This window comes from Puma concolor, chromosome E4, assembly GCF_028749965.1.
Source record: "Puma concolor isolate L17-30 chromosome E4, mPumCon1.1.hap2, whole genome shotgun sequence".
Lineage (NCBI taxonomy): Eukaryota > Metazoa > Chordata > Mammalia > Carnivora > Felidae > Puma > Puma concolor.
In genome coordinates, this window is record NC_141683.1 from 54,318,394 (window position 1) to 54,345,098 (window position 26,705).

At 36.6% G+C, this 26,705-nt stretch overlaps 1 protein-coding gene across 1 annotated transcript in view; it reads right to left on the minus strand.

Moving 5' to 3' along the window:
• The window catches only part of KLHL20 (kelch like family member 20), a 64,662-nt gene that overhangs the window by 16,895 nt on the left and 21,062 nt on the right, over positions 1-26,705 (minus strand). Inside the window, exons 4-8 of the mRNA XM_086693775.1 lie at positions 16,145-16,303; positions 15,042-15,136; positions 12,378-12,493; positions 8,397-8,580; positions 958-1,101 (exon numbers count right to left, since the gene is read on the minus strand). Of these exons, the coding sequence (XP_086549901.1) occupies positions 958-1,101; positions 8,397-8,580; positions 12,378-12,493; positions 15,042-15,136; positions 16,145-16,303 (698 nt within the window). The remainder of the gene's footprint in view (positions 1-957; positions 1,102-8,396; positions 8,581-12,377; positions 12,494-15,041; positions 15,137-16,144; positions 16,304-26,705) is intronic.

Sequence of the window (26,705 nt, forward strand, 5' to 3'; positions counted from 1 at the left end):
GTAATCATTTTTAAGTGTACAGTTCAGTAGTGTTAAGTACATTCACCCTGTCATCCAACCAAGTTCCATAATTTGTTCCTAGGTTTGTAGCTTCGCTATCTATTGCTCTGTTCTTACGTGGGAATTTAGAGAGATTACTTGTTGCTATCTTCCCAGAATCCTCTTGCAAAGAGTTTCGAAAGTGGAGAAATAAGTTTCTTCACAGAAAAATAATTTTTAAAATGGCTTTCAAGAGTTACCTGCAACTTTATCTCTATTTAAGGCAGAGTTAAACTCTTCAACTTGAACATGGTAACCCAACCAGTAAATGTTATTTGAAATATTCTGAAGAGTCATGAAGCATTTCCTTTTAAGAAGTGAGAATGAAATAGGGTATGTTCTTGACAATAATCATAACACACAAGCCTCCAAAATCCAATCTCTAGGGTAGAGTGACAAAAAGCTGATGGAGCAAGAAATTAAGAACAGAATCTATTTCACTAAAATTAACTGATTTGTAAAAGTATAAATCAAACTTTGGCAGCCAACCCAGATTTTCCTAAGTAGACTTCAAGAATTAATGAGAATCCATATACTTTGGGGTATTTGTAAGATGCGCTAGACAGAGTATTATTATTTTAATCATTGTTTTGGAGGCAGTCTGGGCAAAGTCACTAAATACACTTCAAGTACTGGGGAAAGAGAACAGATTGTAGAAGCGGTACACTTGGTATCATATATAGAAGGTAATTTAAAATATGATTCCAACTCTTCACTGTTAGGTTTAAGCAGTATAACAGTTTGGAAATCGGGTTATATCTTTCATCTTCCTACACTTAAGATCAACTGAAAACTTTTCCCCTAAAGCCCATGGGATATCCACTGAATAGTGGATCCCCTGGTGTCCTAAGCTGTTTCTTAGGTCTTAAGAGCCCTTTATATTCTTTTTAAAAAATGAAAAGGATTTAAAGAAATCACCTCTCAACAATGTTGAGGCAGGACACGCCATCCTGGCCCCCCACAGCATAGAGAAAGCCTCCGAGCACCGCCACACCAACACTCGTCCTGCACGTGCTTGTGGGAGCCACATCGCTGCTCCATTGGTTTGTTTTGGGGTCGTACCTGCAGAGAACACATTAAGAGCAGAGTTTGTACTATACAAAGAAAGTCTGGCTATATCTACACAGTCTATGTTCTTTCCTCTAAATATGGACTGACTAATAACTAAAGCATATGTAATGCTAATTTATGTTTTAGTTTTTAAACTTAATTTTTATTTAAACAAGTTAGATATGAATATGTTTTCTTTTAAAACTTTTTTCAGAAAGTTTTGGACAAAGCTAAATTTCCCTTTGAGTTCCACCAATTTCTGGTCTCTTCCCATTGTGACTTGGTGTATGTCCTTCAAGACAATACTTTATAATACCACAACGTAGGAACTGTTTTCTCACTCGACGTATTTCTGAGATCTACCCATGCTAACAGATATAGCTCTAGATTCTTCCAACATTTCATTATTGTGTGTGCCTTATATTATTTAATACTATCCCTACTGATGTATCCTTACATTGCTTATTATATTTTGCCATTAAAAACAGTAATTACTAATTTGACCAGTAAAAATGATTTTGGCATACAGGACCTGAATGTGAGACAGGAAACCATCAAAACCCTAGAGGAGAAATCAGGAAAAACCCTCTCTGACCTCAGCCGCAGCAATTTCTTACTCGACACATCTCCAAAGGCAAGGGAATTAAAAGCAAAAATGAACTATTGGGACCTCATCAAGATAAAAAGCTTCTGCACTGCAAAGGAAACAATTAACGAAACTAAAAGGCAACCGACGGAATGGGAAAAGATATTTGCAAATGACATATAGGATAAAGGGCTAGTATCCAAAATCTATAAAGAACTCACCAAACTCCACACCCGAAAAACAAATAATCCAGTGAAGAAAAAGGCAGAAGACATGAATAGACACTTTTCCAAAGAACATCCAGATGGCCAACAGACACATGAAATGATGCTCAATGTCACTCCTCATCAGGGAAATACAAATCAAAACCACACTGAGATACCACCTCACACTGGTTAGAGTGGCTAAAATGAACAGATCAGGAGACTATAGATGCTGCAGAGGATGTGGAGAAACGGGGACACTTTTGCATTGTTAGTGGGAATGCAAACTGGTGCAGCCGCTCTGGAAAACAGTGTGGAGGTTCCTCAAAAATTAAAAACAGATCTACCCTTATGACCCAGCAATACTACTGCTAGGAATTTACCCCAGGGATACAGGAGTGCTGATGCATAGGGGCACTTGTACCCCAATGTTTATAGCAGCACTTTCAACAATAGCCAAATTATGGGAAGAGCCTAAATGTCCACCAACCGATGAATGGATAAAGAAGATGTGGTTTATATATACAATGGGATACTACTTGGCAATGACAAAGAATGAAATATGGCCTTTTGTAGCAACGTGGATGGAACAGGAGAGTGTTATGCTAAGTGAAATAAGTCATACAGAGAAAGACAGATACCATATGTTTTCACTCTTATGTGGATCCGGAGAAACTTAACAGAAGACCACGGGGTAGGGGAAGGAAAAAAAAGAAAGTTAGAGAGGGAGGGAGCCATGGCATAAGAGACTCTTAAAAACTGAGAATAAACTGAGGGTTGATGGGGGGTGGGAGGGAGGGGAAAGTGGGTGATGGGCATTGAGGAGGGCACCTGTTGGGATGAGCACTGGGTGTTGTATGGAAATCAATTTGACAATAAATTTCATAAAATAAAAATAAAAATAAAAATAAATAAATAAAAGTAAAAAAAAAAAAAAAAAAGACCTTACTGTAGGGATAATCATTCTACCCTGCCTTCCCTATCCTCTTCTTTGCCTTGGCATTTGAGAAGTGACAATGGTTGAGAAGTCCCAGAGCCTGTAGTGAAGATATTTAAAGCTAGGGACACTGTATTTTTTTGATTCTGTCTTTTAGTTTTATTCTTATAAAATCCATAAAACTCAGATTCTGTGAAAAGAAACTCTTAATACTAGATGATTTTAATGTCCTGGTTATTTGAGTTGGCAACTTCAATATACTCAAACATACTCAAATTAGAGTATATTCTGCATTGATAAATTATGGAATATGTACTAAAGAGGATTTATGTTATAGAAATTGGAATTAAATACTCCTCAGGTAAAGGTATGGTGGCAGTCTCTCAGCATAAATTCTTCTCTATTAGTTTACCAATCATGCCAATCCCAATCACTTTGCCAGTGTTGGTTTAGGAAAGGCATGTGACCTGATTCTAGCCAATGATTGATGGGGGAAGGTCTGCTAAGAAAAATTGGGGTTTCTGGTAAGGATTTCCTTGCTCCCAAACTTTCAGAAAGAAGACATGGCCCCTTTTCTCCCTGTGAACAGAGTTACGTCTAGATGTGATGCCCAAAACTGCTCCAGCCATCTTGATGTCTATTTGAGAAGGAATCCATGTGTAAGCATTGCAGAGCTAAGGGAGATATCAGAGAGGTGGAGTTAAAGCCCTGAGAAACTGTGTTTCTGGAAAATAATAAATTATTTTAGCCTGCTTAATAGAAGTTTTCTGTTAACCTGTAGCTGAAAATATCTTAACTGAAAATTTGAGTGACAGAAACTCTTAATAATTGATAACCTATCCTCACACTCTCCTCTGTGAAAATGCTTCAAAACCTGTAGTTTTGCTGATATATGGCCATTCCTTGTAAATTTCTCTGGAAGGAAATGTGGGTTTCAGAGTAGAGAAATATTATAATAATAATAATAATTAAAAGACCTTATTATTATTAAAAAACACAGTAATTACTCTTGTATATTTCTCCTTGTGCAAATGGATGATGACAAGTAGAATCAAGGGGCACAGAGTACAGTCATTTTTTTTTTTTTTTTTTTTTTTTTAGAGAGACAGCATGTGAGCAGGGGAGAGGGCAGAATGGGGGCAGTGTGTGTGTGGGGAGGGAGGGAGGGAGGGAGGGAGAGAGAGAGAGAGAGAGAGAGAGAGAGAGAGAATCTTAAGCAGGCTCCCTACTCAGTGTGGAGCCCTACACGGAGCTCCATCCCATGACCCTGGGATCATAACTTGAGCTGAAATCAAGAGTTGGATGCTCAACTGACTGAGCGTCAACTCAACTGACTCAACTGACTAGGTGCCACTCGCCCCACCTTTTTAAAAATATTTTAGTCCATCTATTCACATTTTTTTTTAGAGACAAGTGGACGAGGGCCAGAGGGAGGACAGAGAGAATCTCAGGCAGGCTCCACACCCAGCACACAGCCCAATATGGGGCTTGATCTTATGACCCTGAGATAATGACCTGAGCTGAAATTAGGAGTTTGCCACTTAACCGACTGAGATACCCAGGCGTTCCAAGTCATTTTTAATTTTATAACATACTATCAAAAAACTATCAAATTGCTCTTTTTGTAATTATACCAATTTTAATTGTTTTCAATCTCATTAATTTTTTCTTTGTATTTTCTTGGATTTTGTGGCTTTTTATAACTTCTTGATTTAAAAGAATGATTTATTTTCTCATCTTTCTTATTTTCAAATGTATGCATATTGTTATAATGCATATAAATTTGCCTCTGAATACTGTCTTAGTTGCATCCCACACATTTTGATATATTTGGGCTTAATTATTATTAAGTTGTAAATATTTAATCATTTCCATTCTTATTTCTTTCATTTTATTTTTTTTAATGATTTTAATTCTTTTAAATAGTCTCTACACTCAATGTGGGGCTTGAACTTACAACCCTGATATCAAAAGTTGCATGCTCTACTGCCTGAGCCAGCCAGGTACCTGTAACTCAATTTGTTTTTCAGCACACTTTTTTTTTTTTTTTAACTTCTGTGGAGCTAATCCCTCTGTTTGGTTTTTCAGCTGTATAATCTATACCTCTAGATTTTTTTTTTTTTGTAATTTTAGAGAGCGAACAGGGGAAAGGGGCAGAGGGAGAGAGATAATTTTAAGCAGGCTCCATGCTCAGCTTAGAGACTGATGCAGGGCTCAATCCCATGACCCTGGGATCATAACCTGAGACAAAACCAAGAGTCAGATGCTCAACTGACTGAGCCACCCAGGTGCCCCTATACCTCTAGATCTTTATATGCTGCAGGATTTTTTTGTTTGTTTGTTTCTAATATAATTTATTGTCAAGTTAGCCAACATACAGTGTATACAGTATGCTCTCGGTTTTGGGGAAGGATTCCATGATTCATTGTTTACATACAACACCCAGTGCTCATCCCAACAAGTGCCCTCCTCAATGCCCATCACCCATTTTCCCCTCTCCCCTGCTGCCCCCACCCCAATGAGCCTTCAGTTTGTTCTCTGTATTTAAGAGTCTCTTATGGTTTGCCTCCCTCCCTCTCTGTAACTATTTTTTCCCGTTCCCTTCCCCCAGAGTCTTCTATTAAGTTTCTCAAGTTCCACATATGAGTGAAAACATATGATATCTGCCTTTCTCTGACTGACTTATTTCACTTACTGTAATACCCTCCAGTTCCATCCATGTTGCTGCAAATGGCCAGATTTTATTCTTTCTCATTGCCAAGTAGTATCCCACTGTATATATAAACCACATCTCTTTATCCATTCATCAGTTGATAGACATTTAGGCTCTTTTCATAATTTGGTTATTGTTGACAGTGCTGCTATAAACATTGGGGTGCATGTGCCCCTATGTATCAGCACTCCTGTATCCCTTGGGTAAATTCTTAGTAGTGCTATTGCTGGGTGATAGAGTAGTTCTGTTTTTAACTTTTTGAGAAACCTCCACACTGTTTTCCAGAGTGGCTGCACCATTTGCATTCCCACCAACAGTGTAAGAGGGTTCCCCTTTCTCTACATCCTCACCAGCATCTGTTGTTTCCTGAGTTGTTAATTTTAGCCACTCTGACCAGCGTGAGGTGGTATCTCAGTGCGGTTTTGATTTGTATTTCCCTGATGATGAGTGATGCTGAGCATCTTTTCACGTGTCTGGATGTCTTCTTTGGAAAAGTGTCTATTCATGTCTTCTGCCTTTTTCTTCACTGGATTATTTGTTTTTTTGGGTGTGCAGTTTGGTAAGTTCTTTATAGATTTTGGATACTAACCCTTTATCTCATATGTCATTTGCAAATATCTTTTCCCATTCTGTCGGCTGTCTTTTAGTTTTGTTGACTGTTTCCTTTGCAGTCCAGAAGCTTTTTATCTTGATGAGGTCCCAATAGTTTACTTTTGCTTTTAATTCCCTTGCCTTTGGACATGTGTTGAGCAAAAAATTGCTGCAGCTGAGGTCAAAGAGGTTGTTGCCTGATTTCTCCTCTAGGGTTTTGATGGTTTCCTGTCTCACATTTAGGTCTTTCATCCATTTTGAGTTTGTTTTTGTGTATGTTGTAAGAAAGTGGTCTAGTTTCATTGTTCTGCATGTTGCTGTCCAGTTCTCCCAACACCGTTTGCTAAAGAGACTGTCTTTTTTCCATTGGAGATTCTTTCCTGCTTTGTAAAAGTTAGCTGGCCATACATTTGTGCATTCAATTCTGGGTTCTCTATTCCATTGGTTTATGTGTCTGTTTTTGTGCCAATACCATACTGTCTTGATGATTACAGCTTTGTAGCAGAGGCTAAAGTCTGGGATTGTCATGCCTCCCGCTTTGGTTTTCTTTTTCAACATTACTTTGGGTATTCGGGGTCTTCTGTGGTTCCATACAAATTTTAGGATTGTTTGTTCTAGCTTTGAGAAGAATGCTGGTGCAATTTTGATTGGGACTGCATTGAATGTGTAGATTGCTTTGGATAGTATCAACATTTTTTTTTTTAATTTTTTTTTTCTTTTTCAACGTTTTTATTCATTTTTGGGACAGAGAGAGACAGAGCATGAACGGGGGAGGGGCAGAGAGAGAGGGAGACACAGAATCGGAAACAGGCTCCAGGCTCCGAGCCATCAGGCCAGAATCCGACGCAGGGCTCGAACTCACGGACCGCGAGATCGTGACCTGGCTGAAGTCAGACGCTTAACCGACTGCGCCACCCAGGCGCCCCGGATAGTATCAACATTTTAATGATAATTTGTTCTTCCAATCCATGAGCATGGAATGTTTTTCCATTTCTTTGTGTCTTCTTCAATTTCCTTCATAAGTTTTCTATAGTTTTCAGCATACAGATCTTTTACATCTTTGGTTAGGTTTATTCCTAGGTATTTTATGGTTCTTGGTGGAATTGTAAGTGGGATCGATTTCTTGGTTTCTCTTTCTGTTGCTTCATTATAGGTGTATAGAAATGCAACCGATATCTGTACAGTGATTTTGTATCCTGCGACTTTGCTGAATTCATGTATCAGTTCTAGCAGCTTTTTGGTGGAGTCTTTCATGTTTTCCAGGTAGAGTGAAAGTTTGACTTCTTTGCCAACTTGGATGCCTTTTATTTCTTTGTGTTGTCTGATTGCTGAGGCTAGGACTTCTAATACTATGTTAAACAACAGTGGTGAGAATGGACATCCCTGACGTGTTCCTGATCTCAGGGGGAAAACTCTCAGTTTTTCCCCATTGAGGATGATACTGGCTGTGGGCTTTTCGTATACAGCTTTTATGATGTTAAGGTATGTTCTTTCTATCCCGACTTTCTTGAGGGTTTTTATTAAGAAATGATGCTGTGTTTTGTCAACTGTTTTTTCTGTATCTATTGACAGGATCATATGGTTCTTATCCTTTCTTTTATTAATGTGATATATCACATTGATTGATTTGCAAATATTGAACCAGCCCTGCTATGCTGCAGGATTTCACAGACATGTTTAAGAAATGCCAAGAATCACTGTAAATCAGCACAGCTGAATGAAAAAGGGTGTATGTGAGCCAGAAGCCAGAAGTTATTAAAAATCAATTACTGTAGAATTCTAATGTGCCAGGCACTGGGATAGATATGGGAAAAGACATTTTAACAATGATAGCCAATCAGATATGTACAAGTATATTCAAAATACTTATGAAAGAGCAGAGGAATGAGTAATCAATAGTCTGTAGGGAGTCAGAGAAGGCTTTATATAAGAAGTAAAAACATTGAGTCTTGTAGAGATATTCCAGGGAAGAAAGAACAGCAAGCATATGAGTAGGCAAAGAGAAATAAAAGGATTTAGCATGCCCAAGGAACCACAGGCAATTTGGTGGGTCTGCAGTAGCATTAGGGAATAGGGGTATGCCAGGGGAGACAGACTGGAAAAATAGGTCAGGTGGAAGTTAAATTATAAAGGACTCATATGTTATGCTAAGTGGTCAAGGCTGCCAACTAGTAGATGCAATACTAAAGCAGCAAAACACATTTGTTTCCTGGCTAACATCTCAAGTGAAAACTACATGAATAGCAGAGAATAAAATTTGAAATTGACCTTACTTACCTTTCAACACTATTGAGATATGAGGATCCATCATGGCCTCCTACTGCATACAGCAGGTCATCAAGAACACTGACCCCAACTCCACATCGCCTTTTGCTCATCGAAGCTACCATTCGCCATTCATTGGTCTGTGGATCATATCGTTCAACACTAGAAATAGCATCTCCACTGCACCAGCCACCAACTGGGGGAAGTAATACAAGTGGTCAAGAGAATACTTGTTCTAATGCACAGAATGTATCACTCACTTCAAAACTTCAAATCGTGACCTATTGCTTGGATTTACCAAATATCTCTAGAAGCAGGTCAAAACATAAGTTATGACTTTTACTTATTCCACTGGGGTTGCGATAATCTTTAATTTTCTAAATAAATCCATTTTACAGAGAACAGCAAGGACACCAGTTTAAGTCAGATTGGGAAGTAAGTGGCGTTTAATGGATAAAACACTGAATTTAGTTAGAAGACTGGAGTTTGAGTGTTACCTCTGCTAAGTGATGTGATCTTGAGAATATCTTATAAACTACCTTATTTGTTAAATAAGGAACAAAAATTTTAAAATGAGATAATAAATACATTAAACTGCTTTCTAAAGAATAAAATACTACATAAATGTAATTTGTTATCAAAAGCTTAAAGAACTAAAACCTGACAAAAAATAACCAGTATTGGTGAGGATGTGAAGAAAAGGGAATCCTCATACACTGTTAGTATAGAAGCATAACCTGGTGCAGTCATTCTGGAAAACAATATGGAGGCCTCAAAAAATTAAAAATAGAACTATCATATGACCCAGCAATCCCACTTCTGAATATTTATCCAAAGAAAATGAAAACACTAATTCAAAGAGAAATATGAACCCCTATATTCAATGCAGCATTATTTACAATAGCCAAGATATGAAAGCAACCTAAGTATCTACTGATAAATGAATGAGATATACTATATATACACAATTGAATATTACTCAGCCATAAAAAAGAAGGAAATCTTGTCATTTGCGACAACATAGTTGGATCTAGGGATCCAATCAAGTGAAATAAGTCAGACAAATGCTGTACAATTTCACTTACGTGGAAACAAACAAAACAAAACAGAAACAAACTCATAGATACAGGAAACAAACTGTTGGTTACCAGAGTGGAGAAGGGTTGGGGGGCAGGCAAAATAGGTGAAGGGGATTAAAAAGGTATAAACGTCCAGTATAAAATAAATTAGTCATGGGGATGTAATGTAGAGCACAGGGAATACAGTCAATAATATAATAACTTTGTGCGGTGCCTGGGTGGCTCAGTCTCAAAAAAAAAAAGAACTATAATTCAGAAGCCTAGTTTTCTTTTTATTCTACTGGGGAGGGGGATTTTGACTCATCTATTCACAGTCTCTTAATAGGTCCTCTTATAACTGAAAATAACACAAAAATTCTTATGATTTATGCTATAAAATACTTTACTTTCTGTTTAATCTATGCTCTATAGAGAATTCTACATTATCCAAACTGACATTTAAGGTCTGGAAATGTTTTGAAGAAACTACATTTTTCATAACCAGAATAACAAGTTCAAACTGAGTTCCACAGAGCTTCTCAGAGTGCTCCCTGAATAAAGAAGTGGTTATAGCAGATAATTTTAATTTATTATTCTTTCAAATCATCTCTATTCCAATCCAAAATAAGGGCTACATTATGGAGCTTAAAAAGTGAAGTCTAGGGGCGCCTGGGAGGTTCAGTCGGTTGAGCGTCTGACTTCGACTCAGGTCATGATCTTGTGGTCGTGAGTTCAAGCCCCGCGTTGGGCTCTGTGCTGACAGCTAAGAGCCTGGAGCCTACTTCAGCTTCTGTGTCTCCCTCTCTCTCTGCTCCTCCCCCACTCATGCTCTGTCTCTCTCTCTGTCAAAAATAAATAAAACATTTTAAAAAATTTAAAAAAAAGTGTCCAAAAATTAAAAAAAAAAGGCTCCTACTCCAGCTATTAAAACAATAGCCAAACAAAATAGTTAATAGATCTTCATAATAATGGACGTAACTCCATAAAGATGGTCCTACTACTAGAATTCCCAAAAAAAACATGACATCATGAAGACACAGGTACCACAAATAATTAGATCTTGCAGCCTTCTAATTTCAAAATAGACCATCAACTTTCAAAAGTGGGAAAGAGAAACTCTAAGACTGCTCTATGGGAGAGGAAGGATGCAGATGTATGTAGGTGCGAGCATGCAAATGTCTGTGTAAACCCACATAGCAGGTGAATATGATCACGCATACATAGGAATAAATAAGAATAATAATACAAATTATAAATCTATTAATAACAGAAACATTTGGACACTAGATGTATGGGAGAATTCAGTGCATAATGAATTAATAATTAAGTTTGAAATCTAAAACAGAAATAAAGAAATTCTTCAAAAGAGAAAAAAAAGTCTGATGAGGACTGGAGTGAAAAAGAAAACCTGGCATCAATTTTCTTCTTGCAGAAATACTACAATCCTCTACATGAAGAAATTTAGATGAAAAAACTTAAAAAGAGAGAGCTAAAAACATAAATTATCAAATTTTCCTTCTAAAAATATAGGGGAAAATATATTCCCACATGCCAAGAGAAAATTAAATTGGGAAGAAAAAGATAGGCAGTAGTTAGGCTGATGGAAAAGGATACTAGGCCCCAGAGATTGCACAAAATTCCCTGATGAAAAGGAATAGAACACTTCATATATTAAAATGGGACAAAAGAATCCAAGGATTCTTTTGAATCTACATCTAAGGAGCCATGGAATTAGTGAAAGTTGGGAGCTTAAATACAAATACTATGCATCCCGGTTAGCTCCACGAATCAGAATTAGAAAAAAATTCAGAGAACTTGCTACAGACTGAATGTATGTATGTCCCACCAAAATTTACATGTTGAAATCTAGTCCCCAGTGTGCTGGTATTAGGAGGTAGGGCCTTTTCAAGGTGCTTAGGTCATAAGGGCAGAGCTTTCATGAATGGGATCAGTGCTCTTATAAAGGAGACCTCAGAAAGTTCCCTTGCCCCTACCTCCATGTAAGAACACAGCAAAAAGATAAGAAGACCAACCTCCATGAAGAAGCAGGTGGGCCCTCACCAGACATGGAATCTCCTGGTGCCTTAATCTTAGACTTCCTAGCCTCCAGAACTGTGAGAGATAAATTTATGTTGTTTATAACCACCCAGTTTCTGGTTTTCTGTTAGAATAGCCCGATGGACTAAGAAAGAAGTAGTAAAAAGTAGTTTGATGCAACTGTGAGAAAGCTGTTATTCAGGTGAACAAGGGAGCTGAATTTATGTGGATGGAAGTGACATCTGAGGATGAAAGTTCTTAAAGATTAAGGAGCAGAGAGTAGGAGCAAAATGATACAGCAGGCTGTCTTGGGCTCAATCTAGCTCAGTGGAGCTAGGAAAGTGTGTAACTGTTTAATGTAAGATAATGTTTTGTTTTTTAAACTTTTTTAAAATGTTTACTTATTTTTGAGAGAGAGACAGAGTGTGAGTGGAAGAGGAGAGAGAGAGGAAGACACAGAATCTAAAGCAGGCTCCAGGCTCCGAGCTATCAGCAAGCATGGAGCCTGATGTGGGGCTCAGACCCACAAACCACAAGATCATGACCTGAGCCGAAGTCGGATGCCTTGACCAACTGAGCCACCCAGGCCTCCCTGTAAAGATCATGTTTTTTGACAGTTCTAGGTAATTATGAGGTGACTTGCACAGTGGTATATAAAAAATGCATATGACTCATTTTAACAAAATATCTACTGCATGACATTTTTAGACTTACATAAAAATAGAGCACTCTTGGAGAATACCAGTGTTGGATCATGAGTTAAGGAGTCAAGCTACATGGTAACTTATTATGTGTCTCTTATGACAGTGGATATCACAATTGTCCAAAGGACTACTCAAATGACAGTTTAACATGTAGGAAAACATTCAGTTTAATCAGAGTGTATTAAGACCCAGACCTGCAAAGAGTACTTCTCCACATCGGATAGGTTTCCGTGGTCTTGTCCTTGGTCCTTGCATCAGTGGTCGTTCTTGAGGTAAGAGGAGATAGTTTTTAGCTTCATCTACCAAGTCTCTGTGGAGAAAATTCTGCCTTTATTCCAAATGTCTAAATAATATTGTTAGTCAAATTCCAATATGGTTTAGGAATACGTAAATTGGCAAAGGGGAGCAAGCATAAATCAAACCAAATCATGAATGCCAGCCAATATTAAAAAGTCACAAACATGAGAGAAATGATGCCAGTCATACTATGAGTTGTAAATTGATTGGTATTTCCATCATGACTTCCTATCTTAGTGCAAATTTAGCCTGAAACTCATTATGCTTGGGACCACCGATAACTTACAGGAAACTAAAGTTTACAACTCAATTACCAACCTGCATAGTTATTGCTTTCTCATGAATTTTACTAGATTCTGCAGGATACTGGCAGAGTAGCACATCAGCCTTGGCACTAGATAGTTGTCAGATTAATTAAATAATAAAACTAAGTCAAAAATTGGATTGTTAAGAAGAAACAGTGTACTGTCATTTAATATTAATTTGCTATCTGGTACTGTATGAAATGGTTTACTTTCAGCAAGTCTACTGAGGAGGAACAATTTTTTTCCCTGTCTCTTCAGGTACTTTCTGAGAAGAACCTAGTAATTACACTTGTTAAATACAATATCCTAATACAAACTATTCACATACATACTTAGCTCACTTGAGTCCTCTCTTTGAGTGATTCAGGACCTGATTAGTGCAAACTCTGTTCTTTCCCAATCTTGAAAGTGTTTCCTAAAATATATTTTCATTTCTCTAGCTTTTTATGCTAAAAAGAGTAATTTATTCCTGCAGGACCAATCCCAAGCATGACCCAATAATGTACTTCCAATATGTGGTTTTGATAGGGCCCCTTTTGAGTTTACTTATCCTAAAAAAAAAACAAACAAAAAACAAACCCCAAACCAACAGCTCCTCCCCACCCAAAACCCAAGCTGATGACAAAGAACTTTCTCAAGCTTCCTCAGCCTTAAAAACAAAGACTGGGATCTCTTAATAGCCAGTTTTTAAGTGTTGAGGATTTATAGTACTCTCCTAGAGACAGTACTATAGAGCTAAAACTTAGCAAGCCAACCCAAAATTAATAGTAACAATGAGAACACTTATAGCTATGTGTCAGTCCTTGTTATAAGGGTTTAGTATATATTAACTCAACAATCCCCACCACTGGGGGTACTATTATTGTCCCTACTTTACAGATGAAGAAACCATAACAGAAAGAGGTTAAGATAACTTGCCTAAGGTCCCACATCTAGTAAATGGTGAGGTCAGGATATCAGTAAAGGGTTTCCTTTAAAAGTGACTTTGGAAGTACCTCTGCTTGGTGCATCAGAATCAGTACAATCTGATTTATGTTTTATGGATGGGGAGCACTTTTGCATTGTTTCTTCAGATTTCAGAATCCGTAATTCCATATGGTTTTCCTTCTGCTACTATACATACTTGAGGGAATTAATTGCCATTTGTCTGGTTTTTATTTAAAATACAAATATCAGGGCACCTGGGTAGCTCAGACAGTTAAGCATCCAACTCTTGATATTGGCTCAGGTCGTGATCTCGCGCACCTGAGATCAAGCCCCATGTTGGGCTCTGTGCTGAGTGGGGAGCCTATGTGGGTTTCTCTCTCTCCCTTTCTCTCTGTCCCTCCCCCACTCGCTCACACACTCTCTCTCAAAATAAACAAACATTTAAAAATAAAAAAATAAAACCCCAAATATCTAAAACCCCCTCTGACATTTTTCTAAGGGACAGGCTTCAGATTATAGAAGAAATGCAAATGAATCTACATGTTCTACTTCTGTTCTAGGGATTCCTAATACTAAAGCAAGTTTCTTTAGTCACTAAGGGAGACCCAAAGGTCAATATATTTCAAGGAGTTCTTTTCATTTTTATATATAGAACATGCTAGGGAAAAAATGGTTAAAAACACCATATAGTTTGATTTGAACCTAAATCTTAAAATCTATCAAACTGGGAAAAGTAATTTATCAATTTGTGTCTATATTACAGAGATAGCCCAATAAAATAAGTGTTTTGCTTATGCTATAGAAGCATTTAGAATTTCTTTCACGAAGAACATCATGAAACTACCCCACCAAGCTCTGGTGGAAACCCTTCCACAGCTACTTGACGAGCAGACCTTTGACTCTGTCCACAACCTCAGAAAGCAAGGCTGGTCCTATTCCCTAAGCAGCTATATGTGATGGAAGGAACAGTGCTCTTGGTACTTTCTGACAGATTCAACAGCGTTATTTATCTCAAGAAAAACATATATTAGCAGAGAATTGCCTCTTGAAATTCAAGCTTGCATTAAAATCTTAGAAATCTACCTCTTTATTGCCACTTCTACACCAATAAGCACCACACATAAAAACTAATGGAATGGAATACTGGAAGCTCAGTCCTCTCCTCTTCCATCTCCTCCTCTTGACCCTAACCCAGAAGAAAAACCTGTTAAATACTGCTCTGGTGTCAGCACTAAGAAATACAACATTTAGGAAGCAACACAAATAAAGAAATTAGAAGAAAACAGAAATGCTTAGTTGTTGATTTTTCCCACCCAGGGCCATTCATACCTGCACTCCTCATCACTTTTGATGAGGGGATCAGAGCCTACAGTGCCCACCAGGAACTTGGGACTAAGCAAAGGCAGACGAACATGCTGCAGCACCTAAGAGATAATAAATATCGTTAAAGGCACGAGCTCCCACCTGCAAGATATTTAACAGAATACGTAACACAAGTTCCCATAGTCTTTCCACTTGCTTTGGGATCTAACTGAATTAATTTGATTTAATTAATAAATAATAAAGATAGAGGGAAGGCATAAATACTAAACCTAAGTTTATTCCATCAATTCAGTAATCAGAATAGTCAGAAAATTGAAAGCATACTAATATCATTTTAGAATGCCACTTTGAGCTTTCAGCAATATGTTTTTAAAAAAAAATTTTTTTTAATTTTTTTTAATGTTTATTATTTTTGAGAGAGAGAGAGAGAGACAGAGACCAAGCAGGGAAGGGGCAGAAAAAGAGGGAGGCACAGAATCGGAAGCAGGCTCCAGGCTCTGAGCTGTCAGCACAGAGCCCAACACGGGGCTCGAACTCACAGACGGCGAGATCATGACCTGAGCCGCAGTGGGCCACCCAATCGACTAAGCCACCCAGGCGCCCCTAGCTTTCAGCAATATGTTATAAGCTCTTCTATAATTAGCTTATATAACTGGACTGAAACAATCCAGAAGAATATCCTATTAAACTGCTAAAGACTATAGTCATAATAACAAGAACATTAAACATTCATTTAGTGACCACTTACGGCCCATATCATCCCTTTACTCTTCCAAATGTGATTAGATTTTCAAGTCACAAGGAAGGGAAGCACGATAATTGCCATCCTTGCTTTCTTTTGTTCATTTACACCTTTAGGTTCTGACTTGTGCTATAACCCTAACCTAGAGTTGATGCAAAATAGAGAGGAAGCCAAGGAGCAAAAAGTTCAAAATGATAAACACTTAAAATGCTTCTAAACACTATCTTCTTGATTATTTGGGATAGATGGTGTCTCTTACAGTCTAATATAAGGGACAGTGACAATCGCTTATTTTTTGTAAGTCAAACATTTATTATTTCATCCAGTACAAAAAGGGCAGTTACTTGAAGAAACATTTTCGCCATACCTGGGGTAACTGAGGACGTCTTTCTTGAATACTGTATTTGACCCAGGCCATCACTGCATTGAACACCTGTTCTTCACTGCGAACATTTAGTTCATCACTAGATATTATATCAATGAGCTGATTGGCTGGAAGCAACATGAACTCTTCACTTTCCATCACCTGTTCAAAGTTCGGTAAGAATAAAAGAAAAACAACTGTGACCACATTTAATTTACTCTTGATGATGATTTACTTGTCACTGTAAGTTCATCAGTTGTAACAAACGTACCTTTCTGGTGCAGGATGTTGACAATAGGGATGGGAGTGTGTGTGTAAATGGGGTACATGGGAACTCTGTTCCATTTAGCTGTGAACTTAAAACTGCTCTAAAAAAATAACATTTATTCATTTAAAAAAAAGGTGGGGAACAAAGGAAAGTACTGAGGACACAATTAAAATTTTAGAAATAATAATTTGTGATTCAAGCAGTTTAAGAAAAATAAAATCTGTTTTTCTAAAATGAAGTATCAAAATCTACATTTAACATTAAAAATAAATGAAACTAACTACATCAAATTATAATTCCAGAACTATGAGGCATATAAAAAAAAATCAGAAAAAGCTTTCAGAGGAGGATAAGTTGCTGAAAGAGAAACACTAAGGGGCCAGTTTAAAAAAAGAATGAGGGTGTCAGCAATTCCACAAGCAAGAATGAATATACTGAGGAGAGAGACTCATGAAAACTTCAGAGGATCAAACCACTCTGATATACAGATATCAGAATGGAGGCCAAATGGCAACAAGGATATTACCTTGTTGTGCGGTCCAGCCACAAATCCCAATATTTTGTATATCCTGCCATCAGTACGTAGAGTAAAAGGGTCAGGGTGCAACGTGGAAGAGGGAAACAGTCAATGCTACCCTCCCTGCGGTTTGTTCTCATTCAGAAGATTGTGCTACACATGATGTCTATTATCAGCACAGGAAGAATACAGTTAGGAGTGACCTCCAATACAGATGTATTCTCTTAGGACAGGGTTTTTTCATGCTCATCAAAAAGAATATTACTGGGGCACCTGGGTGGCTCAGTCAGGTGCGTGACTGACTTCAGTCAGGTCATGATCTCACAGATTGTGAGTTCGAGCCCCATGTCGGGCTCTGTGCTGACGGCTCAGAGCCTGGAGCCTGCTTTGGATTCTGTGTCTCCCTCTCTCTCTGCCCCTCCCCTGCTCAAGTTCTGTCTCTCCTTCAAAAATAAACATTAAAAAAAATTTTTTTTAAAAAATCAGAATATTAGGCAGGATACAAGATAAGCCATAGCAATTTGAATATTTGATTAAGACTGTTTTATCCCAAGTACATTAGAAACAAATGCAAATTCTAAAATGAAGCCATTAGGGCCATAAGGTTGGCTATACTTGTACCGGAAAATATTAATGAGCTCTCCAATTTTTATGGCACAGGTTTTCAAATCATCTGAGTGAGAGACCCTTGGGGTTCAGGAAATAAAATAGGTTACCTCCATATTTTAGCTGAGGTTGCTTACCCAGGTAACTTAGTAGTTAGAATGACTGCATTGTATTCTCTGTGGCACAGCTGTCAGATTTAGCAAATAAAAACAAAGGACATGCTTACACTACAAAATTACTTGTTGTGTATCTGAAACTTGTATTTAACCGGGCACCCTGTATTTTCTCTGGCAACCCCAACTTAGCAGCTATAAAATCAAGGCAAAATTCGAGGCCTAGCCCTAAATTCTGTGTGCTGGCCTTCACAGCATGCAGAACTGTAGTCATGACTGTATCTTCTTTCCTTTTTTCTCTTCTTCACTCTGATCTCTTAACTTAAACACAAGTGTGGTATCATATCTCTTTGCGAAGCAGTGCCTTAACATTCTTTTGGATCTTGTTAAAATATAAATTCTTTTTCCTAACTTAGTGATTATAAACCAATGATCACTAAGTTTAAACTTTATGAACAAAGCACTATTATATTCACGACTTACTGGAAACATTAAATGGCAAGAAGATGTGAAAATCTATGTTAGAAAATATTTGTTTGACAACAAAGAGTCAAACTAATACTTTTGATAGTCTAGTTAAACTGTCACTTCTCCTTTTTCCACCAAGAAGAAAAAAGATATTAGTGATCTACCATTAGAGCAAATCTGGCACTGGAGTCTATCCTTGACCAAACAACCGGGTTAAGAAAATAATGCTTTTTAAAGTATCTGTTTTAAATAAAAGTTTATAGGAGATCTGGATTTTAAGTCCCACACTATTATGGTAATGAGCTTACTTTTAGTTTCTTCTAATGAATGGAGATGCAATTTGAAAAATGAATAAAGCTGAAAACAATAAAAGTGAATAAGCAAAGTTAACTAGAGTTGTTCTACCAGGTGTGAATGGCAAACTTAATGTTGAAAGACAATTTTTTAATTTATCTTTATGGACAAATGACACTGTATGAATTAAGCCAGGTCTAATGAAAAAGAAGGAAATTAAATAGACTTAAGTTAGAAAATAATTTAAATGAGTCACATGTGTTAATGCCCTAAATGGTGACTTTTTTTGCATCTGCACAGAACTAGTGCACAAACAAGTGCATTCTACTCCACAAACAAGGGGATTTCATTATGGTATAAATCAGGTTCACTTGAAAGGCAGGTTCAGAACTGGAAGGGATTCCAAATCTTTCTCTGTTAAGGATATTCTTCAGATATTTGCAACTACCATCAGATGTAAAACCCAAGCTATGGTTAAAGCAGGAATTTTTTTTTTTTTTAAGTTTATTTATTTTGAGAGCAAGAGGAAGCACAAGTTGGGGAGGGGCAGAGAGAGAGGGAGACAGAGAATCCCAATCCCACGCTTCGTGCAGAGCCTAAGGGGGCTGGATCACACAACCATGAGATCATGACCTGAATCGAAATCAAGACTTGGACACTTAACCAACCGAGTGATCCAGGTGCACCTAAAGCAGGAAAATTTTTAAAAATCAACCTTATTTATTTTAAGTGTACAGAACAATGAGTTCTGATAAATGTATATACTCATGTAACCATGACCACAATCAAGATATAGAATATGACCATCATCCCCAAAGCAAGGAATTCTTAATATGGGATCCAATGACTTTTGCAAATTATTTTGGAAATTCTCAGTGGTAGCAAATCTTTAGTTTTAGAGAGTGGATTTTCGTATGTGAAGACAGTGGGAAAGGGGCACCTGGGGGGCTCAGTCCATTAAGTGTCTGATTCTTCATTTCGGCTCAGGTCATGATCTCACAGTTCATGAGACAGCCTTGCGTGGGCTCACACTGACAGTGAGAAGCCTACTTGGGATTCTCTCTCTCCCTCTGTCCCTCCCCGCTCGCACACACACACACGTACATTCTCTATGTCAAAAGAAATAAATATTAAAAAAAAAAACAGTGGAATGAAATTAAGAGTCAAATCTGTTTAAAAAAAGTATGAAGAATTTAGGTTATTTTGAATGGGAAATTAAGTGTTACTATAAAATAGTATTAACTTAATGGAGGTATAAACTCCATTTAGTCATGGTGTAGTCACTTCCTATATTTAGTTGGAATCAATTTAGTAATATTTTATTAAAAATTTTCCCATCTAAATTAATGAGAGATCTCCATCTTTAGTTTTCTTTTAACATCTGTTTTTTTTTAAATGTTTATTTATTTTTGAGAGAGAGAGAGAGAGAGAGTGAGAGAGAGCACAAGCAGGGGAGGGGCAGAGAGAGAGAGAGAGAGAAACAGGGAGACACAGAATCTGAAACAGGCTCTAGGCTCTGAGCTGTCAGCAAAGAGTCTGACCCGGGGCTTGAACAGCAAGATCAAGACCTGAGCCAAAGTCAGACGCCCAACTGACTGAGCCACCCAGGCACCTCAAGTGTCTGTGGTTTTGATAGCAGGGTATTTTGTCCTTATTTGGCAACCTCCTCCTCCTTTTTCTGGAAGACTTTCTATAGGATTAGTATTATTTCTTCCTTAAATGTTTGATAGAATTCACCATCTGAGACAAGCATTTTCTTTGTGGGAAGGTTTTTAAATTATTATTTCAATTACTTTCATAGATGTGGGGTTGTTCTGGTTTTCTGTTTCTTCTTGAGTCAGTTTCTGGAATCTGTGTTTTTCAAAGAATTTGTCCATTTCCTATCAGTTGTTGAATTTATTGGCAAAATGTTGCTCATAACACTTCCTTATTATCTTTTTTAATCTGAGGGATTTGTAGTGATGTCCTCTTATATCTGATATTGGCAATTTGTGTCTTGTCTCCTTTTCTTGATCTGTATAGCTAGAAGTTAATCAATTTTTTTTTCAAAGAACAATTAATTTTTTACTCTAACCTTTATTCTTTTCTTCCTTCTACTTACTTTGGGCTTTAATTTGCTCTTCTTTTCCTAGTTTACAAAAGTAATCACTAGAACAAAAACAAATGTTTCTATACAAAAATAAAATTTAACAAGCAAAGAAGACATCATATAGAAAAAGAAATACAGTAAATACAACTAAAGTATATACTATTTATAAAAATATGACAGAATTCAGAACAAACATATCAGTCATGGCAACAGATAAAAATGGGCTTTAATTCCCTATTAATTTTATTTTATTTTATTTTTTTAAACGTTTATTTATTTTTGAGACAGAGAGAGAGAGACAGACAGACAGACAGAGCATGAGCTGGGGAAGGGCACAGAGAGAGGGAGGAGACACAGAATCCAAAGCAGGCTCCAGGCTCTCAGCTGTCAGCACAGAGCCCGATGTGGGGCTTGAACCCATGAATCATAAGATCATGACCTGAGCTGAAGTCGAACGCTTAACCCACTGAGACACCCAGGTGCCCCTTTAATTGCCTATTTAAAGAAAAAGATTTTCAAACTGGCTCACAAAGCAAAACTTATCTCTATGCAAATTCAAGAAAAATACCTAAAACGTTATGATGCAAAAATGCTAAAAATAAAGGGTAAATGGGCAAAGATACATTAGGCAAGTGGAAACAACAACAAAAAACAAATAAGAACTGAAAGCCAGGTATCAGGCAAAGTAGAATCAAGACAACAAAAGAATGAAATCTGACAAATGAGGATACTTCGTAAAGCTAAAAGTCACAATCTGTAATTAAGATACAGAATTATGATTATATATGCATTAAGCAACACAGCACCCACCTATATAAACTACAGATGATGCAAAGAGAAATAGATAATAGATGTTAGATAGACACTAATAATAGATGACTTTAACACACAGGTCTGTGGACAAAGTAATATAAAAGAGCTAAGCAACATAATCAATAAGGTAGACTTTATGCATATATATCAAATACTGTAAGAATGAGACTAGAAAATATACCTTATTTTCATGCACATATGGAGTAGTCAGAAAAACTGATAATGTGGGACTAAAAAAGTCAGTAAATTTCATGAAGTAGAACTACTAAAAATAACACTGACTGCCATGCACTAAAATTATAAATTAAAAAAAAAAAACCCACCTGAAAATTTAAAAATTTTCTATTAATAGTTCTTGGTAAAGAAAAATGCAGGGGTGCCTGGGTGGCTTAGCCAGTTAAGCGGCCGACTTTGGCTCAGGACATGATCTCACAGTTTGTGAGTTCGAGCCCTGAGTCAGGCTCTGTGCTGACAGCTCTGAGCCTGGATCCTGCTTTGGATTCTGTGTGTCTCTCTCAAAAATAAACGTTTAAAAAAAGAAAAAGAAAAATGTAAACAGAATTACTTAAAACAACAATAAAACGAGCAGTAAAGATAAGAATCTATTAAATGTATTTAAAACAGTGATCAGAGAAAAACTATGGCTTTAAACACTCAGAGTACTTAAGGTAAAAGAATGAAAATGAATCAAATTCTCAATCAAATAGCTAGAAAAAGAATACAGCAAGCCAAAAGAGAACACAAGGAAGGAAGTAACAAAAGTAGAACATTAATGAAATAGACACAAAAATTACAGATTTAATTAATGAGTCAAAATATTGATTCTTTGGGAAAACATGAACAAAATAGACATACCACTAGCTACCTTTTTCAAGGAAAGAAACATTGAAAGTACACATATACAAAATACAGAATATCAAGGGGTAAATAACCATTGATGAAGAAATTTGAAAATTAAAAGAAATTTGTACACCTCTATATAAATAAATTTGAAAACCTAGATAAAATTGATAATTTTGTACGGAAACATAGTCTACCAAAATTGAACCTAGTAGAAAGAGGAAATTTCATGGAACGGAGAAAATGATCAATAAACTACTTTACAAAAAAGCACCACACCTAGACAGTTTCACAGAGAAATTCTACCAAACTTGCAGGGAGGACATAGTCCCAATGTTGTACAAATTGTTTCAAAGCACTGGACATGAAAGAAAACGTCTAACTCATTTTCATTAAGTATAACATGTATATCTAACCTGATAAAGATAGCACAAGAAGGGGCGCCTGGGTGGCTCAGACAGTTAAGCATCAGACTTCATTCAGCTCAGGTCATGATCTCATGTTCTGTGAGTTTGAGTTCTGTCTCTCTATCCCTCCCCACTTGCACTCTCTGTCTCTCAAAAGCAAACGAACATTAAAAAAATAAAAATGGGGTGCCTGGGTGGCTCAGTTGGTTAAGCATCTGCCTTCGGCTCAGGTCATGATCTCATAGTTTGTGAGTTTAAGCCCCACGTCGGGCTCTCTGCTGTCAGCACAGAGCCTGCTTCAGATCCTCTGCCCCCTGCCCCACTCACTCTCTCTCTCTCTCTCTCTCTTAAAAATAAACTTTAAAAAATTTAAAAAATAAAGAAAAAATAAAAATAAGAAAATAAAACTAGCACAACTTCTCATGAAAAAGATAGTACAAGAAAATTAAAGATTAGTAACACTTATTAATATCAACACAAAGACATTGTCTAAAATTAGTGAATAGATTCCAACTCACATTAACAGTCCACCATGACCAAAATGTGTGTACTAAAAACACAAAGATGCTTTAATTTTAGGACTTCATTTAAAAGAATTCATAATAATGGGTTTAAGGAGAAAATTCATATGATTATCTCCATAAATACTGACAAAAGCTTTGACAAAATTCAATACCATTCCTTATAAAAAAATATCCAAGAAAATAGGAAGTACGTGAGTACTTCCTTAATATGATAAAATATTCACACTTCAATCCTAAAACCAGTATATTCATTAATGGGAAAACACTAAAGTCATTCCTACTAATGCCAGAAACAAAGTATGTCCAATATTTCCATTACCATTTAACATTTTACTAGAAGTATTAAGCCAAACAACTGGAAAAAAAAAAGTCATTAACAACTGGAGAAGAAGAAATAAAACTATCGATATGCAGATGACATGACAGGATGTTCAGAAAACTCTAAAGAATCAATGTAAATAACTCAAAGAATAAAAAAATCCAGTAAAGTAGCTTTCATATACATTAATGGTAGTTGGTTAGAAGCTATAGTAAAGGGAAAAAACTTTACATAGCAACAAAAAATACATTTAGAATAACTTAAGAAATGTAGAAAACTTAAATGAAGAAAACTATAAAACATTCCTGAGAGATAAAAAAACAGAACTGAAGAAACAGAAAGGCATCTCTCATTTTTGAATAGAACTCAACATCATAAAAATAATTATTCTTCTTAAGTTAACTTGTAAATTAATGTGATGCCAATAAATATACCAAGTTTTCTTCTCAAAGCTGGAAAAGGTGATACTAAGCTCATTTCGAAAAATAAACATGCAAGAAAGTTAGGAAAACACTGAAAGAGAGAGTTATACGGTAGTGGTATTAGCCCTACTATGTATTAAAATATACTACAAAGCCTCAATAATTAAAACATTGCAGGAAATAGCATGGGGCTGCTAAATGGCCTATAACAGAAGGTCTAGAACCAAGCACACACAGAAATTCAGTGTATAATAAAGATCTTATCTCAAATCACTGTTTCAAAAAGATTTTTAAATAAATGGTATTGGGACTAAATATTTAGAAAAAGATAATAGTAAGTCCATATTCCACACCCTACACAAGATAAACTTAGATCATACACATACTAGAAAAAATATGGGTGAATTCCTCTGTAACCTAAGTGTAGGAAAAGCCTTTCAAATTTTGCCTCAAACCCAAATGCAATAAAGTAAAAGATTTATGTATTTGATAATATTAAAAAAAAAAAACTTTCCATGACCAAAAATTACCATAAGTAGAGTTGAAAGGCAAATGTAAACTGGGAAAAAAGAATTTGTAACTTGTAGCACAGAGAGAAGGCTATCACTGTTAATGCAGAGAGAACTTTAAAACACTGAATAGAAAAAAGATTTAAAAATCTAATAGAAAAATGGGCAAAAGATAATAAATAATTCATAAACATGACAGATATGAAAGATACTCAACTTTACTTGAGAGAAATGCAAAATGAAACACTCTGAGATTCTACTTCCCATCTATTAGACTGGCAAAAATTCAAAACGTTGACAATATATTCTGTTAGTGACTCTATGAGGAAATATTCACCCTCATATTATTATGGCATATATTACGGTCAGAATGGTTCATCCTCATAGAGGGGAATGTGGTGGTATTTAACAAAATTACACATGCAGTCAACCTTCGGCCCTGCAGTCTGATTTCTAGGAATTTATCCTGAAGATAAACCTTCAACAACACTGAAATATTCATACACAAGTCTATTCATTGCAGCATTATCTGTAATGGCAAAACACTGAACAGTATGCAAATGCTCAAACAGGAAATTGATTGAGCAACTTTGTGGTACACACAAGGAGAACAACGCCGCTGTGGAGAGAGAACTGTGAACTGATATGGAACGAATTCCAGAATAAATTAAGTAGAAGGCAAAGGCAACAAAGAATATACAGAATGCTACCTTTTGTGTCGGAAAGAAATGGAAATTAAAAAAAAAAATGCATATGTCTGCTTAATTTTGCAAAAATAAGCACAGGAAGGATAAATCAGATTATCAAGCATCAAAATAATAAATGGTAACAAAGGACTATAATCCGTTAACTAGAATAAGAGTCTAGTGAGTCCATGATGCTAATCAATCATTCAGAACAGGGAAAATTCTTTCTTATAGCAGAATGTTGATAGAAAAATGGAGTGGTTTTTTCTTTTTTTTTTTAAAAATTTTTTTTTCAACGTTTACTTATTTTTTGGGACAGAGAGAGACAGAGAATGAACGGGGGAGGGGCAGAGAGAGAGGGAGACACAGAATCGGAAACAGGCTCCAGGCTCTGAGCCATCAGCCCAGAGCCCGACGCGGGGCTCGAACTCACGGACCGCGAGATCGTGACCTGGCTGAAGTCGGACGCTCAACCGACTGCGCCACCCAGGCGCCCCTGGAGTGGTTTTTTCAAATCACCATTTTACAGCCATCATAGTAATGACTGATTTGGGCAGAAATGATCAATGTATATGAGTGAAAATGAGTGAAAGTTTGATAAGGAAAAGAATATTTACATGGATTTGAAGTATCTCTCTGTAAAAGTTTTTACTAACTACAAAACGAAAAATAGTAACAATAGGAAAGAAACTTAGGGGACTCCACTTAACCAAGTGGTTGAAGTTAACACAATCAGTAATGGGACAAATAGATACCACGTACTTCCTGTGATGCACTGAGAATGACAAAGTATCATTTATGTAGTATTCCTGTCAATACTGAATCTACCATGAGGATACATCGGACAAACTCAGACTGAGGGACGTTTTACATTAATTGGCCTATACTCTTAAAGGTGCAGAGAACTACTCCAGATTATCAAGAACTCAGAAAACATGACAACTAAATGCAGAGCAATCATCTGCTCTGGAAATTGGACTGGAAAAAAAAAATTGTTACAAAGAACAATATGGGGACAGTTGGTGAAACTGGAATGGGGACTATGGATTAAATAAAGTTTTTATTAATGTAAAATTTCATCAATTTGATGAATGGTCTTTAAAAACTTTTAATGTGTGCTTATTTTTGAGAGAGAGAGAGAGAGAGAGAGAGAGAGAGAGAGAGAGAGAAGGCAAGGGGCAGAGAGAAAGGGAGACACAGAATCCAAAGCAGGCTCCAGGCTCTGAGCTGTCAACACAGAGCCAGATGTGGGGCTCAAACTCACAAACCACAAGATCATGACCTGAGCCAAATCAGATGCTTAACCAACTGAGCCACCTAGGTGCCCCAATGAATGAATTGTCCTAAGAGAATTCTATGTTAAAAGAAAAAAATGCCCTTGGTCTTAGGAAATACACACTGAAGTGTTTAAGAGTAAAGGAGTGTGATATATGCATATACTCTCAAATTGTTCAGAGAAAAATGTTCGATATAACAAGCAGAGAATGGTAAAGCAAATGTAGCAAAATGTTAACAACTGGTAACCTGGGTAAGAGGTATATGAAAGTTTTTTCTTATAATTTCTTATAAATTTGAATTTTTTTCAATGAAGTTAAAAATTATTTTTCCAAACTGACAGTTTGAACACTGGTATATTATTGTGATGTATATTTCTTTAATTATGTGTAAGGGTGACTAAGCTTTCATATG